The following is a 23197-nucleotide window of genomic DNA, read 5'->3' as shown; positions in this document are numbered from 1 at the left end:
ATACCCCAGCAATACCATCCCCGTGGTGGTGGGTCTGCGAACCAATAATCACACCAGAAAGTCCTGGAGGACGGAACGGCCAAAGTAGCCGTCCCTCCGGACTTGACTGTCCAGGCAATAGTGTCTTGCAAACGTGTGCAGCGAGGCCCACGTAGCTGCCTGGCAAATGTCCTGCAAGGGCACACCTCGGCCCAGGGCAGTTGTAGTGGCCGTGGCTTGAGTGGAATGAGCCCTCAGCCCAACAGGGGGTTCCTTCTTAGCCAAGGAGTAACACGCCTGGATGCACAAGATAATCCACCGGGAGATGGTCCGCTTGTGCACCGCTTTCCCTTTCTTAGCGCCCGCGTACCTAACAAAGAGTTGATCATCCACCTGGAACTGTTGTGTGCGGTTCAGATAAAATGAGAGCGCACGTTTTGGGTCCAGACGGTGGAGCCTCTCCTCCTCTTTCGAGGGGTGCGGAGGCGGACAGAAGGTGGGCAACGTGATGGATTGCCCAATGTGGAAGGCCGTGACTACCTTGGGAAGGAAGGAGGGCCTTGTCCGTAATACAACCTTGTCCGGATGGACTGAAAGGAAAGGAGGCTTACAAGACAGAGCCTGGAGCTCACTCACTCTCCTGGCAGAGGTGATGGCTACCAGGAAGGCAGTCTTCAAAGAAATAAGGCGAAGAGGACAGTTGTGAAGTGGCTCAAAGGGAGCGCACATCAGAAACGTTAGAACCAGGTTCAAGTCCCACTGAGGCATCACAAAGGGAACTGGAGGAAAGGTATGAGTGATGCCCTTCAGGAATCAATTAACGATAGGGGACTTGAATAAAGAAGGTTGGTCAGGCAGCCTCAGAAAGGCTGAAAGAGCTGAAAGATAGCCCTTGACAGTGCCCAGAGCAGAGCCCTGCTGGGCAAAACAGAGAAGAAAGAGGAGAACCTCAGAGAGAGGGGCATTGAGGGGATCCACAGCCTTTGCTGTACACCATGCCACAAATCTGTTCCACCTGCAGGCGTATACCGACTTTGTGGAGGGACGCCTGGCTGCCAGAATGATGTTGCAAACTTCAGGAGGCAAGTCAAATGGCCTCAACTGTCGCCGCTCAATCTCCAAGCATGGAGGTGGAGACTGGACAGGTTCGGGTGGAGGACCGTCCCCTGCTGCTGCGACAGAAGGTCCTCCTGAAGAGGCAGACGAACCGGAGGATCGACTGACATACTGAGTAGCTCGGGATACCAGCCCCTTCGTGCCCAGTCCGGAGCTACAAGGATGACTTGTGCCCGGTCGTGCTTGATCTTCTTCAGCACTCTGGGCAGAAGTGGTATAGCCGGAAAGGCGTACAACAGACCGCAGCTCCACTCGCGACGAAAAGCGTCTCCGAGCGAGTGCCGCCTTGGAAATTCCAACGCGTAGAACTGATGACATTGCGCGTTCTCTTCGGTGGCGAATAGATCTAACCAAGGCTCTCCCCATCGCAGAAAGAGGCCTTGCGCCACGTCTGAGTTCAGACGCCATTCGTGATCCATCGAGCACCGACGGCTGAGTTCGTCCGCCCTGGCGTTCAGAGAACCTGCCAGGTGTTGAACCACCAGGGTCATGCCCTGATGTTCCAGCCATTGCCAGAGACGCAGAGCCTCCTGGCAAAGGGTCCACGACCCCACTCCGCCCTGTTTGTTGCAGTACCACATGGCGGTGGTGTTGTCTGTGAACACTTGCACTGCACTCCCTCGGACAGACGGGAGGAATGCCTTCAGTGCCAGACGAATCGCCCGCAGCTCCAACAGATTGATATGGAGCCGGGACTCCGCCGGAGACCAGAGTCCTCTGATCTCCGCCTCTCCCAAGTGGCCTCCCCAGCCCTGGAGGGGCGCGTCCGTCACAACTACGTGCTCCGGTTGGGGAAGGGAGAGGGATCTGCCGTTGACCCAATCGCTGGTCCATGAGCCACCACTGCAGCTGTCTCGCAGTGCCCTCCGAGATCAGGACATGGTCGGAGAGGTTGCCCTGATGCTGGGCCCACTGAAACTTCAGGTCCCACTGCAGAGCCCAAATCCGCCACCGTGCGTGATGCACCAGAAGGATGCAGGAGGCCATCAGCCCCAGAAGCCGCAGCGTCAACCTGACTGAAACTCGGGATAACGGCCCGAAGATCAGAATCAGAGCCTGTATATCCCAAACCCGCTGTTCGGGCGGGTAAACCCGAACCTGCGCCGAGTCGAGAACCGCTCCGATGAAAAGGAGCTTCTGAGAGGGGCACAGGTGTGACTTCGGCACATTGATGGAAAATCCCAGCTGGTGCAGGAGATCCGCCGTAGTCTGGAGGTGGCTGACGACTGTTTGGAGCGAGCCAGCCTTCAACAACCAGTCGTCTAGGTAGTGGAACACTGGCACCCCTAACCTGTGCAGATGAGCTGCGACCACCGCCATCACCTTCGTGAACACCCATGGGGTGCTGTTAAGGCCGAAGGGGAGCACGGTAAACTGAAAGTGCTTGTGGCCTACCGTGAACCGCAGGTAACGCCGGTGGGCCGGCAGGACGGAGATGTGGAAATACGCGTCCTGCAAGTCCAACGCTACCATCCAGTCTCCTGGGTCTAGGGCAGCCTGTTCATCACCACCCCCTTTTCTGAATCATTTTTGTCCACCATAAACGTGGAAGGGTATACTCAGATGTGAGTCCCTTGCTCATTGCCTCATCGGGATTCAAGCAAGCCGGGCCGAAGACGGCTGAAATGCCAGAAACCGGTCCCCGGAAGCTTGTTTCCTTCCCAGTATAAGAATTGGCTTGGTAGTTTGGTCTGCCCTGTTCCCATGATGCACTGGGCCAAGGTCAGACTAATTTGCATATAGCCAAGTTCTGAGCTGGGATGGTGCAGTGAGCTAAAAAACGGTGAGGAATCTAGCCCTGATCTTTGGACTGGGTAAGAGCGGTCTGCTTAATTCAGACACTCTGTTCATCACCACCCCCTTTTCTGAATCATTTTTGTCCACCATAAGCGTGGAAGGGTATACTCAGATGTGAGTCCCTTGCTCATTGCACCATCAGGATTCAAGCAAGCCGGGCCGAAGACGGCTGAAATGCCAGAAACCGGTCCCCGGAAGCTTGTTTCCTTCCCAGTATAAGAATTGGCTTGGTAGTTTGGTCTGCCCTGTTCCCATGATGCACTGGGCCAAGGTCAGACTAATTTGCATATAGCCAAGTTCTGAGCTGGGATGGTGCAGTGAGCTAAAAAACGGTGATGGATCTAGCCCTGATCTTTGGACTGGGTAAGAGCAGTCTGCTTAATTCAGACACTCTGTTCATCACCACCCCCTTTTCTGAATCTTTTTTGTCCACCATAAGCGTGGAAGGGTATACTCAGATGTGAGTCCATTGCTCATTGCACCATCAGGATTCAAGCAAGCCGGGCCGAAGACGGCTGAAATGCCAGAAACCGGTCCCCGGAAGCTTGTTTCCTTCCCAGTATAAGAATTGGCTTGGTAGTTTGGTCTGCCCTGTTCCCATGATGCACTGGGCCAAGGTCAGACTAATTTGCATATAGCCAAGTTCTGAGCTGGGGTGGTGCAGTGAGCTAAAAAACGGTGATGGATCTAGCCCTGATCTTTGGACTGGGTAAGAGCGGTCTGCTTAATTCAGACACTCTGTTCATCACCACCCCCTTTTCTGAATCATTTTTGTCCACCATAAGCGTGGAAGGGTATACTCAGATGTGAGTCCCTTGCTCATTGCACCATCAGGATTCAAGAAAGACGGGCCGAAGACGACTGAAATGCCAGAAACCGGTCCCCGGAAGGTTGTTTTCTTCCCAGTATAAGAATTGGCTTGGTAGTTTGGTCTGCCCTGTTCCCATGATGCACTGGGCCAAGGTCAGACTAATTTGCATATAGCCAAGTTCTGAGCTGGGATGGTGCAGTGAGCTAAAAAACGGTGATGGATCTAGCCCTGATCTTTGGACTGGGTAAGAGCGGTCTGCTTAATTCAGACACTCTGTTCATCACCACCCCCTTTTCTGAATCATTTTTGTCCACCATAAGCGTGGAAGGTTATACTCAGATGTGAGTCCCTTGCTCATTGCACCATCAGGATTCAAGCAAGCCGGGCCGAAGACGGCTGAAACGCCAGAAACCGGTCCCCGGAAGCTTGTTTCCTTCCCAGTATAAGAATTGGCTTGGTAGTTTGGTCTGCCCTGTTCCCATGATGCACTGGGCCAAGGTCAGACTAATTTGCATATAGCCAAGTTCTGAGCTGGGATGGTGCAGTGAGCTAAAAAACGGTGATGGATCTAGCCCTGATCTTTGGACTGGGTAAGAGCGGTCTGCTTAATTCAGACACTCTGTTCATCACCACCCCCTTTTCTGAATCATTTTTGTCCACCATAAGCGTGGAAGGGTATACTCAGATGTGAGTCCCTTGCTCATTGCACCATCAGGATTCAAGCAAGCCGGGCCGAAGACGGCTGAAATGCCAGAAACCGGTCCCCGGAAGCTTGTTTCCTTCCCAGTATAAGAATTGGCTTGGTAGTTTGGTCTGCCCTGTTCCCATGATGCACTGGGCCAAGGTCAGACTAATTTGCATATCGCCAAGTTCTGAGCTGGGATGGTGCAGTGAGCTAAAAAACGGTGATGGATCTAGCCCTGATCTTTGGACTGGGTAAGAGCGGTCTGCTTAATTCAGACACTCTGTTCATCACCACCCCCTTTTCTGAATCATTTTTGTCCACCATAAGCGTGGAAGGGTATACTCAGATGTGAGTCCCTTGCTCATTGCACCATCAGGATTCAAGCAAGCCGGGCCGAAGACGGCTGAAATGCCAGAAATCGGTCCCCGGAAGCTTGTTTCCTTCCCAGTATAAGAATTGGCTTGGTAGTTTGGTCTGCCCTGTTCCCATGATGCACTGGGCCAAGGTCAGACTAATTTGCATATAGCCAAGTTCTGAGCTGGGATGGTGCAGTGAGCTAAAAAACGGTGATGGATCTAGCCCTGATCTTTGGACTGGGTAAGAGCGGTCTACTTAATTCAGACACTCTGTTCATCACCACCCCCTTTTCTGAATCATTTTTGTCCACCATAAGCGTGGAAGGGTATACTCAGATGTGAGTCCCTTGCTCATTGCACCATCAGGATTCAAGCAAGCCGGGCCGAAGACGGCTGAAATGCCAGAAACCGGTCCCCGGAAGCTTGTTTCCTTCCCAGTATAAGAATTGGCTTGGTAGTTTGGTCTGCCCTGTTCCCATGATGCACTGGGCCAAGGTCAGACTATTTTGCATATAGCCAAGTTCTGAGCTGGGATGGTGCAGTGAGCTAAAAAACGGTGATGGATCTAGCCCTGATCTTTGGACTGGGTAAGAGCAGTCTGCTTAATTCAGACACTCTGTTCATCACCACCCCCTTTTCTGAATCTTTTTTGTCCACCATAAGCGTGGAAGGGTATACTCAGATGTGAGTCCATTGCTCATTGCACCATCAGGATTCAAGCAAGCCGGGCCGAAGACGGCTGAAATGCCAGAAACCGGTCCCCGGAAGCTTGTTTCCTTCCCAGTATAAGAATTGGCTTGGTAGTTTGGTCTGCCCTGTTCCCATGATGCACTGGGCCAAGGTCAGACTAATTTGCATATAGCCAAGTTCTGAGCTGGGGTGGTGCAGTGAGCTAAAAAACGGTGATGGATCTAGCCCTGATCTTTGGACTGGGTAAGAGCGGTCTGCTTAATTCAGACACTCTGTTCATCACCACCCCCTTTTCTGAATCATTTTTGTCCACCATAAGCGTGGAAGGGTATACTCAGATGTGAGTCCCTTGCTCATTGCACCATCAGGATTCAAGAAAGACGGGCCGAAGACGACTGAAATGCCAGAAACCGGTCTCCGGAAGGTTGTTTTCTTCCCAGTATAAGAATTGGCTTGGTAGTTTGGTCTGCCCTGTTCCCATGATGCACTGGGCCAAGGTCAGACTAATTTGCACATAGCCAAGTTCTGAGCTGGGATGGTGCAGTGAGCTAAAAAACGGTGATGGATCTAGCCCTGATCTTTGGACTGGGTAAGAGCGGTCTGCTTAATTCAGACACTCTGTTCATCACCACCCCCTTTTCTGAATCATTTTTGTCCACCATAAGCGTGGAAGGTTATACTCAGATGTGAGTCCCTTGCTCATTGCACCATCAGGATTCAAGCAAGCCGGGCCGAAGACGGCTGAAACGCCAGAAACCGGTCCCCGGAAGCTTGTTTCCTTCCCAGTATAAGAATTGGCTTGGTAGTTTGGTCTGCCCTGTTCCCATGATGCACTGGGCCAAGGTCAGACTAATTTGCATATAGCCAAGTTCTGAGCTGGGATGGTGCAGTGAGCTAAAAAACGGTGATGGATCTAGCCCTGATCTTTGGACTGGGTAAGAGCGGTCTGCTTAATTCAGACACTCTGTTCATCACCACCCCCTTTTCTGAATCATTTTTGTCCACCATAAGCGTGGAAGGGTATACTCAGATGTGAGTCCCTTGCTCATTGCACCATCAGGATTCAAGCAAGCCGGGCCGAAGACGGCTGAAATGCCAGAAACCGGTCCCCGGAAGCTTGTTTCCTTCCCAGTATAAGAATTGGCTTGGTAGTTTGGTCTGCCCTGTTCCCATGATGCACTGGGCCAAGGTCAGACTAATTTGCATATCGCCAAGTTCTGAGCTGGGATGGTGCAGTGAGCTAAAAAACGGTGATGGATCTAGCCCTGATCTTTGGACTGGGTAAGAGCGGTCTGCTTAATTCAGACACTCTGTTCATCACCACCCCCTTTTCTGAATCATTTTTGTCCACCATAAGCGTGGAAGGGTATACTCAGATGTGAGTCCCTTGCTCATTGCACCATCAGGATTCAAGCAAGCCGGGCCGAAGACGGCTGAAATGCCAGAAATCGGTCCCCGGAAGCTTGTTTCCTTCCCAGTATAAGAATTGGCTTGGTAGTTTGGTCTGCCCTGTTCCCATGATGCACTGGGCCAAGGTCAGACTAATTTGCATATAGCCAAGTTCTGAGCTGGGATGGTGCAGTGAGCTAAAAAACGGTGATGGATCTAGCCCTGATCTTTGGACTGGGTAAGAGCGGTCTACTTAATTCAGACACTCTGTTCATCACCACCCCCTTTTCTGAATCATTTTTGTCCACCATAAGCGTGGAAGGGTATACTCAGATGTGAGTCCCTTGCTCATTGCACCATCAGGATTCAAGCAAGCCGGGCCGAAGACGGCTGAAATGCCAGAAACCGGTCCCCGGAAGCTTGTTTCCTTCCCAGTATAAGAATTGGCTTGGTAGTTTGGTCTGCCCTGTTCCCATGATGCACTGAGCCAAGGTCAGACTTATTTGCATATAGCCAAGTTCTGAGCTGGGATGGTGCAGTGAGCTAAAAAACGGTGATGGATCTAGCCCTGATCTTTGGACTGGGTAAGAGCGGTCTGCTTAATTCAGACACTCTGTTCATCGCCACCCCCTTTTCTGAATCAGGTGTGACTTCGGCACATTGATGGAAAATCCCAGCTGGTGCAGGAGATCCGCCGTAGTCTGGAGGTGGCTGACGACTGTTTGGAGCGAGCCCGCCTTCAACAACCAGACGTCTAGGTAGGGGAACACTGGCACCCCTAACCTGCGCAGATGAGCTGCGACCACCGCCATCACCTTCGTGAACACCCGTGGGGCACTGGTAAGGCCGAAGGGGAGCACGGTAAACTGAAAGTGCTTGTGGCCTACCGTGAACCGCAGGTAACGCCGGTGGGCTGGCAGGACGGGGATGTGGAAATACGCGTCCTGCAAGTCCAACGCTACCATCCAGTCTCCTGGGTCTAGGGCAGCCAAGACCTGAGCCAGTGTCAGCATTTTGAACTTCTCCTTCCAGAGGAAGCTGTTGACGTTCCTCAGATCCAAGATAGGGCGTAGGCCCCCTTTGCCCTTCTTGGGTACCAGGAAGTAGTGGGAGTAGCAACCACGTCCTACTTCTGGCCCAGGAACGCGCTCAATGGCCCCCTTGGCCAAGAGGGCCGACACTTCCTCCTGCAGGAGCCGCAAGTGATCCCCCGATACGCGGTGGTGTTGCGGTGGCATGGCTTGAGGGGTTGTCTCGAAGGGGAGGGAGTAGCCCCTTCGGATGATCTGCAGCACCCACCTGTCCGAAGTGACAGTGCGCCAGTGAGAGTGGTGATGGCAAACCCTGCCTCCCACTGGCGTCACATGGGCCGAAAAGCACGGACTAGGAGGGTTTAGAGGTGGATGCCGCGGGGGCAGGTGTGGACTGACTCTGCCTGTTTCCCCGACCGCCTCCACGGCGGTTTCCACGGCCGCCGTTGCGCTGGACGACAGTTTGCGGCGAGTGGCTGGCGGCGCGTGTGGGGACGCCCCTTCCTTGGCCACGAAAGGAGCGAAAGGCACCCGTTTGCCGGTGCGGGCCGAGAGGCCCAAGGACTTGGCCGTAGCCCTGGAGTCCTTAAAGCGCTCAAGCGCGTGGTCTGCCTTGTCGCCAAAGAGGCGATGGCCATCGAATGGCATGTCCATAAGGGTGTTTTGGACGTCTGCCGAAAAATTGGCGGATCTCAGCCAGGCGTGGCGTTGTACTGCCCCCGTCGTAGTCATCGCTCTGCCCAGCGAGCCAGTAGAATCCAGCACACACCTGATCGAATACTTGGCTGCGTCCCGGCCCTCCACAAGGGCTTGGCCGAGTTTAGCCCGTACCTCCAATGGGCACTCCGGCAGCACTTCCGCCACCATCTCCCACAGAGAGTGGGTGTAGCGGCCCAAGAGGCATGCGGTGTTGGAAGACCGCATTCCCAAACTTAGGGACGAGAAGATCTTCTTGCCATAGTTCTCGTACTTCTTGGATTCCCTGTCCGGCGGGGCCGTCGGGAATGCGGTCTGGGAATTAGAGGCCCGGATGACCAGACTCTCGGGGGTGGGGAGGGAGGACAGGAAACATGGGTCGCCCAGAGCCGGGCGGTGGCGTCTGGCCACGTTCCTATCTACAGGCGAACCCGTAGCGGGCCTGGACCAAGTGCCCAAAAGAACGTCCGTCAAGGCCTCGTTAAACGGCAGCAGAGGCTCCATGGAGCATGACTGCGGCTTAAGGATCTCAGTGAGGAGGTTAGTCCTCACGGCCGCGACGGGAAGCTCAAGGCCCAATGCCTTGGCAGCCCTGGTCAACACCACACCATAGGTAGCTCCCTCCTCCGAAGCCACGGTAGGAGAGACAAATCCAGTGTCTGGAGAGGTGTTCAGGCCACTGGCCTCCCCAGGGTCTCCTGCCCAGTCCATGTTAGACTGCCACTCCCTGGCCAGAGGATCCTCAGACCCCTCCCAATCCTCCTCATCCCTCATCTCCTGAGATTCAGGGTCGTAATTGAATGAGGTCGGTTCGTAGAAGCTAAAATCTCCAAACGGCGTCGAGATCGGCGCCGATAGGCGTCGTCCCGACGTCGAAACCGAATGAAAGGAGGCATCGGGGACAGCGCCGATTAACATTAATAGGTTGACATATGGCAAAACTGTGGGGTCACACTTTCGTTAGCTGTATTGGCTTTCATGACTTTTGCTTTCCTTCCTTTCGCTTGGGCCCCACTCTGCTTCCTTTTAGACGTCAAACTTACCATTGAATGGGGTACCCCCGATTTAGAACTATAGGCAGATCGGGTTTTAACGCTATATGACGGCGATCTAGAGGGAATATTATTAGAATTAGTATTAGTGATATTACTAACGTCCAATGGAGCAGTGTCACTTACCTGGGGGCACACCAAGCTCCCAGCAGGTTGCAATAGATGGTTTCCCTCGCCCTCCCCAGAGCTGGTCGATATTGCATTGGCAGCAGCCTGTTGGGGAATTGGAGACCGAGCCTTGGCAAAGCTTCCCAATGAAGAGCTTTTATCAAGTGCAATATGCAGCGATAATCTCTTTTCTGTCAGCTCAATTTCGTAAACTAAGACAGAGGATGCTCCTACGAGGAATTTATCCAGAGTACCTATTAATGACCCTCCAGAAATTGATTTTCTGGCATTCCCGCCTGTAGATGAAGACATGATTTTAATAGGGATAGAACCAACTCCTCCTTGGAATGGCTGATGGTAACAACACCCACATGCACTAACCTTAGTAGGAGATGTTAAGGGGGTGGTCCGTCCCGTCCTCGGCCGTTCTCGAACGGGCTCAAGCGGGCCCGCCCTTGGCCCGGGCTTCGCCCGGCGTGCACCCGTGTTCGTTCTGCGAAGTGGAAGTGAGAGACAAACTTAGAGTACCTGGGGGAGTGGCCAAATACACCTCAGATGTCCCAAGAGCAGGGCTGCTGGAACACGAAATCCTAGCGATGTTTCGGTAGGCAGGGAATAGCGTGGCAATCACCCTAAGTTCGCCCAGGGCTCAGGATTCAATGTTGGCCCCTGTTACAGAGAGGGCTTTGGTGTAGAAATGTGCAGCGGCAACCCCCGGTGAAAAGTATCAGTTATAACATGACATGTGTATTTGTAAAGCGCACGTTCACCGAAGGGTATCTTGAGGCTGAATAATAGATGTTTATTGTTACCCAACTCAATGGTACTCATTTTATCGACCTCAGAACAATGAAAGTCTGAGTGGACCTGCTGGTATTCGAACCTGTGACTGTGAGGTCAAACACAGGCCCCTACAGTGGATGAGGTAGTCCACTAAGCCACTAGACCCGACTGTCCTAGGACAATGTTAGCGCCACACTTTCCTGACCTGGATTCATACAGCGAACACCATGATGTTTAGAACTTCAGGGAATTACCTTTGCAGCAAGAAAAGAAATTATAAACATAGAGGCCTTTTCAGGATTTGACAAATTATGGCGAATCTTGCGCAGTTGACAATGGAGAGAGATGTTACTGAGATTGCATAAAAACTGAGGCAAATCATACGTCACTAAATTCATTTGTTTCAGATATTTTGGGGAAAAGCTTTTGGTAGAGTGATATGACCGTCAACATGGTTTTACTCAGTTTATAAGTAGTTCTTAATAGTTGAGGCTCAACAATGGAAAAAGACTGAGCAAATAGCTAAATAGTTCTATAAAGTAAAAAACAACTTAGGGGCCTATTACCATGGCGGGCGGATCTCCACCGCTCGACATGTGGTGGGGATCCCCCAGCCAAAACTCACCGCTGGAAAACCATTTACTCCCGCCACATTAGCATGGCGGGGGTATCGCGGCAGACGGAAAGACCGTCCGCCACTCTTCTGCCGGCAGGCAATAGTCACGATTGCCTGCCGGGCAGAAAAGGCCCATAATATGGTGGTGGTGCCTGCATCCATTTTATGATGGGTGCAGTGGAATGCCTTTCCATGGCGGAGACTCGGCCATGGAAAGGCATGCAGAGTTTACTTTGGGGCCAGTTGTGGGCCCCTGTGAAGATGGGGGTGTAGGGGCCTGCACTTGGGGGGTAGCCATGGTTCCCCCCTACATTGGAATTCACAAGGTGGCAGTCACCGCGCTGTGCCTGTCACTTTGTGCATGCCAATGCACAACATGCATTTTTAACATTGTGCCGGGTGCTGCTTACAGCACCGCCCGCCACAATGTTAAATATGCAGGATGCTACCGCCAGGGTAGCGGTCGCATCCTAATGGGCACGGCGGGACTACCGCACCTCTGGCAGTCAGTCCCATTTACATTTACGGTGGCGGGTGGACTTTGCCCGCCCGCCATCGTAATAGGCCCCTTTGTGATAAATCCCCAAAAATAAATGGAACGAAAGTAAAAATGACACAGAAGACTTAGGTCTATTAATTCTAAAAAAAAAATAATTTCAATGCATGGGTCAAAAATGCAAAGTTTAAAATTATCAGTTGTTAGGGGAGGTGGAGGATGTAATCTCTCACATAAATGCAGAACTCGGAAGGAGTTTGAATCTCTTTACTTTAGCATTAAACAAATCTCTGTACATTTGCTAAGCATTCTGCAAAAAACATTTTAAAAGTTACTAAATAAACGTTCAAATGAGCACTTTTGAAGCAAGGGAAAAACAATTGTCAGCACTAGAAGTGAGCCTCTAAAGTAAAAAAAATAAAAAAGTGTTTTTATAGGGATATCCACTTCACTGTATACCTGGTGTTTGAATGTGTACATAAAAGTACCGTATGCAAAATCACCAGTTAGAATTTACAACCCTAAATGCGCAGTAGCAAGGCGAACCGTGGAATTAACTGTGCTTTTGTATGAATAGGCTATATTAATAGATTACCAAGTTACTTTCCCTCTCTACAGATAGATTGTGGTCTGAAATAATGGTAATGTAGTTTCTTATATAGCGCACGTATCACCACAAAGGGTATCTCGGCGCTTGCTTTGGGAACCCGTCCTGGTTTTTCCCTGTGGGATAGCCCAGCTGGGCACCCCCAAGATGAAAGCTAGGCATCCCGCCGCGGGGGCCGTAGTGGAGATTGAGCAAGCTATTGCCCAGAGTTGCAGAGCGTGAACCCCTGATTCAAGTAGGCACCGAAGCGAGAATTATCAGGTCCGTGGACATTTGGGCTCCAAACCCTGCCGCGTCGGGAACTGAACCCTGGTCCCGGGCCGACCTCTGCTTCTGGGTCTGCCTCCTCTAACCGGTGAGCCACACTTCTCCAATGGAACAGAACAGCTAGAGTGAAGTACAGTCAATGTTTAAAAGTGTAAAATAAATGTTAAAACCCGTACATAACACTGAGGTGTACCAAAAAAAATCCAGGAAATGTTATTGTAAGTTCTTGACTAGTTTAAGCATTCTTACACAGATATTCAGTTTTCCAAACAGAACACTTGAGCTAGGCCACAGACGACACAAGATTGCCTCCCTTACCGGTCTTGGCTCATGAGAAGAGCCGCCACTGTGTTGACCACCGCTCCCAAGCAGCCAGCAATGGCCCACCACGGATTCTGGATAAACAGCCCGATAAGGATTAGGAGTCCACTGATGGGGTTATTGACCAAAATGACCTGTGAGGTCCCACGCAGGATCCACTCAATGAATTGGAAAATAAAATGTTTTTCTGAAAAAAGCACATACCAGAAGAAAGAGGAAAACTTTAAATATTCAAAATGAACTTCTTTTAAAAACTGAAATGCAGCCATCACATGTATATTTATACCAATCTATTCGAATGTGAGCCATTAACATATCTAAGATTGGTTCATAATAAATCCCTTATTGAGTTTTGAAATTCTTTTCTCACAATATTTTATAGGACCCCTGCTAGAACGGATGTAAAGAGAAAGAGTAGGATACCTAGGATTTTTTAAGAACTATCACTACCCTCCCCCCACACTTGTACAGAGCCCCCTTGACATACAGTCAACTTAACACTATCATTTCAGAAGTAAATCCAGATGGCCATATTAGAAATTAAGCGTTGCTGACAAGAAAATGGCTTTAAGATGCCTTGTAGAGCTCTCTTAAGTAGATGAAATTCACATGAATGTCATAGCAAATTGGGGGGGGGGGAATGTGACTCTTGCTTGGCGCCATGATAGCAGGCCTCATATACTCAAGAAGCTGTGAAAAGTACAGACTGGAGAATAACTGCACAGCAGAGGTCCTGAGAAAAAGATAATTGCCACAGTACAAATCTACTGTAGGAGACACTAAAGAGAGGGAAACAATACTTACAACGAAACCTTTACAACGCAACATCCATTACAACGCAGACTATTACAACGCAACCATTACAACGCATGTCCCTACAATGCATACCACTACAACGCATGTCATTACAACACAGTCATTACAACGCATACCATTACAACGCATACCTACACTATCCAACACCTACCCTACTGTTGCACCCTCTGGAGTTAGAATAGTAATTTTTACCCCTACACTATCCAATACTTACCCTACTGTTGCACCCTCTGGAGTTAGAATAGTAATTTTTACCCCTACACTATCCAATACTTACCCTACTGTTGCACCCCCTGGAGTTAGAATAGTAATTTCTACCCCTACACTATCGAACACTTACCCTACTGCTGCACCCCCTGGAGTTAGAATAGTATTTTTTACCCCTACACTATCCAGTGTAGTTCAATGTAGTACTGTTCAATGGCCCAAAACCGAGTCAGGATCCTTCACTGCCTCAGAAACATGCATTATCACCAGCAAGACAGAAGAAGCTTTGCTAGTTTCCTCTTCAGTCAGACACATTACAATGGATCTGTATGATCTGGAAAGCCTCAAGTGGATTGGCGCACAGCTGTATTCTACTAAACACCACCTAAGATCTTCGAAGGTGGTATGAATAACAGTTATTCTTATAGAACTCATGTTAAAAATATTGACTAAAATACCAAAGGATTTGGAGGCAAGTCGGGAACTGCTAGAATATTCCAATTCTTCATGGTCTGCTTCAGTATCTTGGACCAAGATTTCTACAAAACACAAAATCATGTGTCCCCGAGTATGTTCTAAATACAAAACATTGCAGGGATAGTAAGCAACTATCTGCGGTAAAGTTACCCCGGTTCTAACTCCGGTAATGTGCCTTAATCAACGATGGCCATTAGCCACACAAAACCCCATGTGCGGATAAATTGCACCAATTTACCATTTGGTGCCATCACTGCTTCTATGAATGAAAAGTTTGTACTGCTCAAATTAAGACAACATTTGACTTATGGTGGGGGTATGAGCAAGTACGGGTCTTAAAATACAAAATAATAATGTTCCCATTGACAAAACTGTGATCGATCATTAGACAAAAACAAAATCTGCTCTCGTTGCGGGAGACCACTGGCTGTGTGGATGCTCATGGTGGTGGCATTTTTGTTATTTGGGGTATGGAACTGGTGCAGTTAACGAATGTCTGATGGTGGGGTCACTCTATTAGAGTTATCTGTTATTTTATTCGAGCGTTATCATGCAAGTTTCTGAAGTCTGCTATTATGAACATGTTATTCTGTAGGTAAAACTAGAGCTCTTTCAAGAACACCTGGTACAAAATACACTATCCAGCATGACTCCATAAGTCTATTGTATACAACACACTATCCAGCATGAATCCATAAGTCTATTGTATACAACACACTATCCAGCATGAATCCATAAGTCTATTGTATACAACACACTATCCAGCATGAATCCAGACAACGCTTGTGCACTATACACTATCCAGCATGAGTCCAGACACCTCTTGTGCACCATACACTATCCAGCATGAATCCAGAAACCTCTTGTGCACTATACACTATCCAGCATGAGTCCAGACACCTCTTGTGCACCATACACTATCCAGCATGAATCCAGAAACCTCTTGTGCCCAATACACTATCCAGCATGAATTCAGAAACCTCTTGTACACAACACACTATCCAGTAAGAATCCAGACACCTCTTGTACATCATACACTATCCAGAATGAATCCACACAGCCAAAGTCCAGAAAACCTGGAAAAAGCCATTCAATTCGAGCACAACTGCCAAGTATACTCCTCTCTCTGCGTCCTCTTACTCACAAGAGCCTGGCCTGGAACAGGTACATTGGCCTGCTGCTTTCAGGAATGAGCCCCCCACAGGCCTGGGGTAACAGATAGCTACTCAAAATGCTGGTGCAAACATGAATGTAGGTCTATCTCCTCATGCAGCAACTCAGCTTTAGTTCCCACATCAGCTGGGAGGGAATGCTACGGTTTTGCCCACCCATAAAGTAATCCTTTCATAGCTTACAGATTAAATGTTGAGTGACACCCTTTTTCAGGCTGCTTTTCCTCCCAAGGTACATGCTGCTGGTAAGGAATTGGGTTATTCGCTGTGAAAGGTGCAACATCCACAAGTTTCTCTTTAAAGGGAACCAAGTATCTCATTGTAGCATTTAACTCTGAGGGTAGGGGAGCAGACCATTCCAGGGCCTGCTCCGGTGAGGTGGTGTGGGCCAGTAACCCCAGTCTGCTGGTCCGCAGAAACACTCAAATCATTGTCCAGTCAGTGCTTTTTCTTATAAAAAGGGAAGTACTTTAACTACATGCATACACTACTAAATACTGTGCATTAAATTACAAATATGTACAATAAAATAGATGGAAATATATTTAGTGATACTATCAGGTTACACCCCTAACAGGTCCTGAACATACGAACCAAAATACTCCACTCCTATACAAGATGCAAAATCACAATTTATGGGGGTGACAGTATCAATAAGACAAGACTACTGGCTTTGTCAAAGTGTCACCACATACCAACATCAGAAACAGATTATATTTCACCACTTTCACCTTTGCTCATGAGGTTTTTAAATGGGGTTGGAAAGTTGTAGAAGCCAGGCACCGATGCTCCCTAAAGTAGCACATCATCACTCCATCCCTGCCCCAGCCATCATGTACAGCATTCTGGGATATTACATATGGAGACTTTCAATGGTCTGTTGCCATCGCAGCCTGCTGCCTAAAGATTAATAGCGATAAGAGAGGTACTAATATTTGGGAATAATCTCCTTATGGGATGCTCTCAGTTGCCCCAAGTCCCTAGGAAATGTTCCATGTCCGAAGTAAAAAGTCTGTATATCATCATTGACCACAAGCTTACAATGGAAGCCCAGGTTAGAAAGCAGTCAACCTGCTCTGGTCTTCTGAAAACCCTTAGGAAGCTGCTGAGGTAGTTTCCAAGCCATGTCCGAAGCTTGGTTGGTCAGGGCTTGATGATATTATGGTATGGAAACTCCCTATATTTAGGTTGTCCAACATTGGTGATTAAGAAACTCCAAGTAATCCAAAATACTGCAGCCCTGATTCTCTTAGGAATTCCAAAGCATCAGAAAGCTTTGCCTGCATTAGCCTCGCCACATTGGCTGCCAATACAATAAAGGATTCAGTTTAAAGCTTATTGTCTGGTTTACCGTGCTCTATATATTTCAAGGTACTCATTAGCAAACTCACTTCAATTCTGGTACTCGCAGGAGCAAAATGTCGAGAATTCCCAATTCCCTCTACAGACCTTCCCACAAACCCCAATACACAAGAGGTCGTGTGAACCCTGCCGGGGGAAAGGGGTAAGGGACAAGAGACTGTCTCGCTTTCTTCGGTTCACCACTCTGTCAGCTCCCTCTAGCTTCTCTTTTTGTAATTTGGTTCTGTCTCTATTCTTTCTTTCTTGGTGAACTAAAAAACAGACAATAACATTAATAACTTCCAAAATCACACCTAAGGCTCTTTCTAGATATACCTGCTGAGTTCTCTGAATTCGTATTTGCGGTAAGTATACTAAACTACTTTGGCAACTCTCTAGAAACTATGTTTCAATATGTAGTTACCATGTAACATTTAATACATTATTTCTCTCCAACAGGAGAATACTTGCGGTTTCTTGAAGTTCTCGGTTCAGGGTACGACTGATTGAAGATGTTCCTCTGGAAACGCTGTAGAGAAGACCAGCATTCAGAATGCCTCTCAGAAATTACTTGGTAAGAAGAAATGTACTTGGCTAATTGTTCAAGATTCTCTGTCTAACTAACTATCTGAAGAACAGCGATACCGAACTAATCTTTGCCTAAAGCCTGGCAGGAACTAACTACCTACCTCTGACTGACTACAGGAACTAAGGGGCACAGGTCCTGTAACATTGAAGTAATCAGTGAAGTGCGCAGCTTACAACACTGCTGACGCACTTCACAGCTGTGTCTGCAAACTGGCTCACGACCAAACGCGAGAGACTAGACCAGTGATTGTACTGGCGTGCCGCCATATTAGGCGCGCCCGTCCGAAAGCCTGGGATTTAGTGACAAACACTCGTGGTCTCCAAAATACAGGCACGGAGCCTGGAATGTGTTTTAACAAGATGGTGGGAATCACACGAGCCCTCGCAGCCCGAGCCCTGACTGTACCGCCCGCAAGGTCAAGCCTCCAGGCTGGGGTTTGTATGGGTATTACAAATGGAAGGCCTTAACCAATTGTGGTGCATGGACCTCAGATTCCATCTCCCAAGATCTCTCTTCGGGACGTAACATTTACAATCCACCAGGTAGAAAACCTTGCCACAAATAAGTTTAGAATCTAAGATTCTTTTGACCTCAAACTCATCCTGCCTATCTACAACTAGTGGTTGTTGGTTGTCTTGACTCTTTGAAGCTCGGAGAGACCTTTTTTAACAGGGATATTGAATTTATAGGTCACAGAATTCAAAACCTGTTCTACTGGGAAGGGACCGACAAAGCGTGGTTGGAATTTCCTATTTCCCTTGAGCTGTAGGGGCTTAGAGTTCAGCCAAACTCTATCTTCCACCTGTAGAACTAATTCCTATCTTCTCTTTCTATCTGCATACTTCTTATAGTGTTCCTTAGCTAGCGCTAAATTCTTGGTGGCTGACTCATGCACTTCACAAAGGTGCTGAACTAATTTTTGTGCTACGGGCACCAAGACCTCTTGACTGGTAATCACTGCATTAAGATGCCTCCTGTAATTCAAGTAGAAGGGGGAATATCCCGTTGAGGCTTTATTCGCATTATTATGTGCAAAGTCAGCAATTCAAAGAAGATCGGGCTATTCACCTGCTTGATCTAAAAGAACAATCTAAGGTACTTCTCCTGTTCCTGATTGGTCCTTTCAGTCTGGCCATCAGTTTGAGGATGGAATATTGTGTTTCTATTCCTAACTTTTTGGTGTAGGCTTTCCAGTAATGGGATAGAAATTGAGACCCACGATCCGAAATCAAACTTTTGGGATTCTGTGAATCTTAATCAGAGTCTGATTCAGTTGAGTGGCTACTTGTTTGGCTGATGGGTTTCCCTTCAAGGCGACAAAATGCGCCATTTTTGAGAAGGCATCCACCATCACCAAAATTGAGCTAAATCCTTGACTACAGGGCAATTCCACCACTCGATCCAAAGTGACTGTGTGCCAGGAGTATTGGGGAGTGGGTAAAGGTCTTAACAAACCTTGAGGGGGCCCGCCTATCCGCCTTTTTCATTGCACATGTCCTGCAGCCTTCCACGTAATCTCGAAAATCCTTGGATAGCCCTGGCCATCAGAATTGTGTCTTAAGCAACTCTTCAGTATGATGGATTCCAGGATGGCCGGCCAAAGGACTGTCATGATAGTCCGTCAACGCCTGTTGCTGAATTTCTCGAGCTGGTAGGTACAATGTCTTAGCATGAAACGGCAACTCATTCTGTACCTTTCTTGCCACATCTTCCTGCACCCAGTTCTGCATCTCCTCTGTGGTCATTAGGTTTTTTATTTTATCTTCTAGAGTACTCTCCATACTCGCTCCTACGATTTGCGTTTCCAGAATTACCTTTCGCTCACTAACAAGGTTCTTCTTTCCCTCCATGCCAATTCATGACAGTGCATCCGCCTTTCCCTTACTCTCCCCAGGCCAGTATGTAATCACAAAGTTGTAGTCAGTGAACTACAGGGACCACCAAAGTTGACGTGGCGTGAGTGTTGTGGCTGATTTTTAGAATTGAAGGTTTCGGTGATGGGTGAACACAGTGACCACATCTCTAGCTCCGAGAAGATAGTGTCTCCATTCCTGGAAGGCATCTTTAATGGCGAGGAGTTCTTTGTCAGAAATGGTGTAAGTAATTTCTGCGGATACAACTGCACTCTCTAGATAAAATGGTTGACTAGGATCCGCATGCAGCAGGATGTGCACGGTGGTAAAACTTTTCTTGAGAAACTAGAAGGCATCTTCCGCCTCAGTAGACTATTGAAAAGGAATTCCTTTTCATAGTAGCCTAGTGAGAGGTGTGACCTTCAAGGAGAAATCTCAAAAAACTCTCAATAGAAATTCGCAAACCCAATGAAACTCTGCATTTTCTTCACTGAAGTTGATGGGGGCCAATTAAGCACCGCCTCAATTTTCTTGACATCCATAGTTAGGCCTTCCGGAGCTATGACAAATCCCAAGAAATCCACAGATTTCCCTCCAAAGACACACTTCTCTAATTTGACGTATAGATAATTTTCCTGCAGACAACGTAAAACTTTCTTGACTTGGTGTTGATGTTCCTCTTCTGAAGAAGAATAAACCAAAATGTCGCCAATATAGATGATTGCTCATTGGTTCATTAATTCCTTCAGGACATCATTAATAACGTATTGGAATGCAGCCGGGGCGTTACAGAAGCCATAGGGCATGACTTGGTACTCATATAATCAGTACTTGGTTCTGAATGCTGCCTTCCATTCATCGCCTCTGCACTCTGATTAAATGGTAAGCTCCCTGCAGGTCTAACTTTGTGAAGATTTTTGCATCTTCTAGTTGATCCAGAAGGACAGATATAAAAGGTAGGGATTTTCGGTTTTTGATTGTAATCTTGTTCAAGGCATGTAAGTCAGTACACATCCTAAGACCTCCAGCTCGTTTAGAGACGAAAAATAGTGGAGAGGAGACTGGGGACTAGGATGGTTGAATGAACCCGTTTTCTAGATACTTTTCGATATACTCCTTCTAGTGTTGGTTCTCAGTTCAGTGAGTGCGTAGATCCTACTACAAGAAAAATTGACCCCTAGTTCCAGGTTGATTTTACAATCGTAGGAACGATGAGGAGGAAGCTTCCTAGACTCTGCCTCACTGAACACTTCGGCAAACTCTTGGTGTTCGACTGGTAGACTCTCGGTTTGCACAGCACACATTATCATTTTATTTTCACACAGCAAGGCTGCTAGATTCTTTTCTTTTCTTTCCGACTTCTAACAGAGGCAATGCTCCAAGCAGTAACTAGACTTTATTTCACTGTCCTCTGACTCCAATTTATTGTGGGTTGTGTTCCGTGAGCCTGGGAAGACCTAATATGATTCCAAGTTGCTGAGCATCAATCAGATTGAATTGAATTTCTTCTCTGTGACCCTCATTGGAAATTAGTTCAACGATCTCTGTATGGCTAGTGATGGGACCAGAAGATACATTTGTACCATCTACAGCCCTGACCTCCTCACTCCTCTCTTTCTGTAAGGCCTTCAGGCCAACCTTAAAAGCATATTTATTTGAGATTGCAAAAGTTCCCTGTAGCGCCCGAATCTAGCATTGCAGCTACTCCAGAAAGGATGTGTTCCCGGAATTTCAGAGTCATCATCGTCATCATAATGAGGTGGAAAGCAGAAGGTGTTAACAACTTGGCGACGAATTGGAGTTGTATCTTTGTTAGCAACCACCAGTCCAACTCGCTCTACTGGTGGTACTGCAAGTCTTCCTTGAATATTTTTGGCTTTTTGGGAAATGCCTTAACAAAGTGTCCAATGGTACAACAGTAAAGGCACAAATTATTTAATCTCTGCTTATCTTTTCCTTCCTTGGAAAGTGGGCCTCTTATAGTTCCAATTTGCATAGGTTTGGTTTCTTGATCTTTCCCAGTAGATTTTGCCATGTAAAAGCGCGGGACACTAGGACAAAACTCTCGTCTTCTATAGTCTATTTCTAAGACTCTGTCAACCAAGGCTGACACCTCTGTGGGACGATTTGGTATTTGTGACAAAGCGTCCTTCAAGTCATCTTTAAGACCACAATAGAAAAAGGCGGCTCTTTTGGACTCCGGCCATTCAATTTCCACAACTAGTTTGTTAAATTGTGCAAGATAAGTTACAAGTTCTCGGTTCCCTTGTCTCAATTCTAACAATTCATTGTTGTTAGCCTACGCAAACTTTCGACGATCAAAAATGAGCAGGAATAATAATTTTGAATTCATCAAAATTACATAGAATTGAGGCATCTTGTGTGACCAAGGGTATAGACTAAGCGGCCGCATCTCCATTGAGCTAAGACAGGATGAAGGCAATGCGGGACTGCACGTCTGAAAAGACGGTAGGTCTACTCATAAAATGCAAAGAGCATTGTGACAAGAATATTTTGGCCTTTTGGGGATCCCCACTGAAGCACTCAGGTGGTGCCAATGGAATAACGGGGCTAGGGAATGTACTACTTGAGTAGTAGAACCTGAACTAGGAACTGAACTAGAACTAAATAAGGTTGCCCCCGATGTGGGAGGAAGGAACCTATCCCCAGAACTCTCACTCTTAATCTGTATTGCCATATCCTTAGTCTCTCGTCTAGTTGGCTCTATCTCTGACTTGATAACCTTATTCTCTTCTCTGACTGTCATTAATTCTTGTTGAATGACCTCAAGGACCTTCCCTAAGTTTTCTAAGTCGAACCACTCCACCATTCTGCTCAGGTGAGTAAAGTTTGTGGGCACTTCACTCTGTCAAGGTACTCATTGGCAAACTCACTTCAATTCTGGTACTCACAGGAGCGAAATGTTGAGAATTCCCAAGTCCCTCTACAGGCATTCTTGTGAACCCCAATACACAGGAGGTCATGTGAACCCTGCCGGGGAAAGGGGTAGGGGACAAGAAGAGACTGAATCGGTTTCTTCGGTTCACCTCTCTGTCTCAGCTCCCTCTTGCTTCTCTTTTTGTAATTTAGTTCTGTCTCTATTCTTTCTTTCTTGGTGAACTAAAAAACAAACAATAACATTAATAACGTCCAAACTCACACCTAAGGCTCTCTCTAGATATACCTGCTGAGTTCTCTGAATTCTTACCATTCTAGCGTCAGGCAATTGCTTCTCTTCCGAAAACTATTATTCTAGCTTTCTTATCTTTCTTAGGTTTTCCAGAATATTCGTTGTTTCAGTGAACAATATTAAGTATACTAAACTAATTTGACAACTCTCTAGAAACTATGTTTCAATATGTTTATTACATGTAACACTTAATACATTCTTTCTCTCCAACAGGAGAATATTTGCGGTTTCTTGTAGTACTTGGTTCAGGGTATGACTGATTGAAGAAGTTCCTCTGGATATGCTGAGGAGAAGACTAGCCTTCAGAATGCCTCTCAGAAATTACTTGGTAAGGAGGAGTTTACTTGGTTAACTGTTCAAGATTCTCTGTCTAACAAACTATCCAACGAACAGCGATACAGAACTAGCCTACGCCTAAAGCCTGGCAGAAACTAGCTACCTAACTCTGACTGACTACAAGACCTAAGGGGCACAGGTCCTGTCACGATGAAGTAATCAGTGAAGTGCGCTGCTTTGAACGCTGCCGCCGCACTTCACAGCTGTGTCTGCAATCTGGCTCACAACCAAACGCGGGAGACTAGACCGGATATTGGGCTGGCGTACCGCCATCTTGGGTACGCCTATCCAAAACCCCAGGAATTAGTGACAAACACTCGTGGTCCTCAAAATACAGACACTGAGCCCGGAATGTGTTTTAACAAGATGCTGGGAATCACATTAGCCCTCGCAACCCGATCCATGACAATATAGGA

The 23197-nt window shown here is 47.7% G+C and overlaps 1 protein-coding gene across 1 annotated transcript in view; it reads right to left on the bottom strand.

Moving 5' to 3' along the window:
- LOC147726235 (urea transporter 2-like) overlaps nucleotides 1-23197 on the bottom strand; it is a 181137-nt gene that overhangs the window by 99882 nt on the left and 58058 nt on the right. Inside the window, exon 3 of the mRNA XM_086960334.1 lies at nucleotides 12798-12987. Coding sequence (XP_086816460.1) covers nucleotides 12798-12987 — 190 coding nt within the window. The remainder of the gene's footprint in view (nucleotides 1-12797; nucleotides 12988-23197) is intronic.

The sequence above is a fragment of the Lissotriton vulgaris genome, chromosome 3_1, assembly GCF_964263255.1.
Source record: "Lissotriton vulgaris chromosome 3_1, aLisVul1.2, whole genome shotgun sequence".
Lineage (NCBI taxonomy): Eukaryota > Metazoa > Chordata > Amphibia > Caudata > Salamandridae > Lissotriton > Lissotriton vulgaris.
Note: the sequence above shows the minus strand (reverse complement) of the source record. Positions and strands in the feature narration are given on the sequence as shown.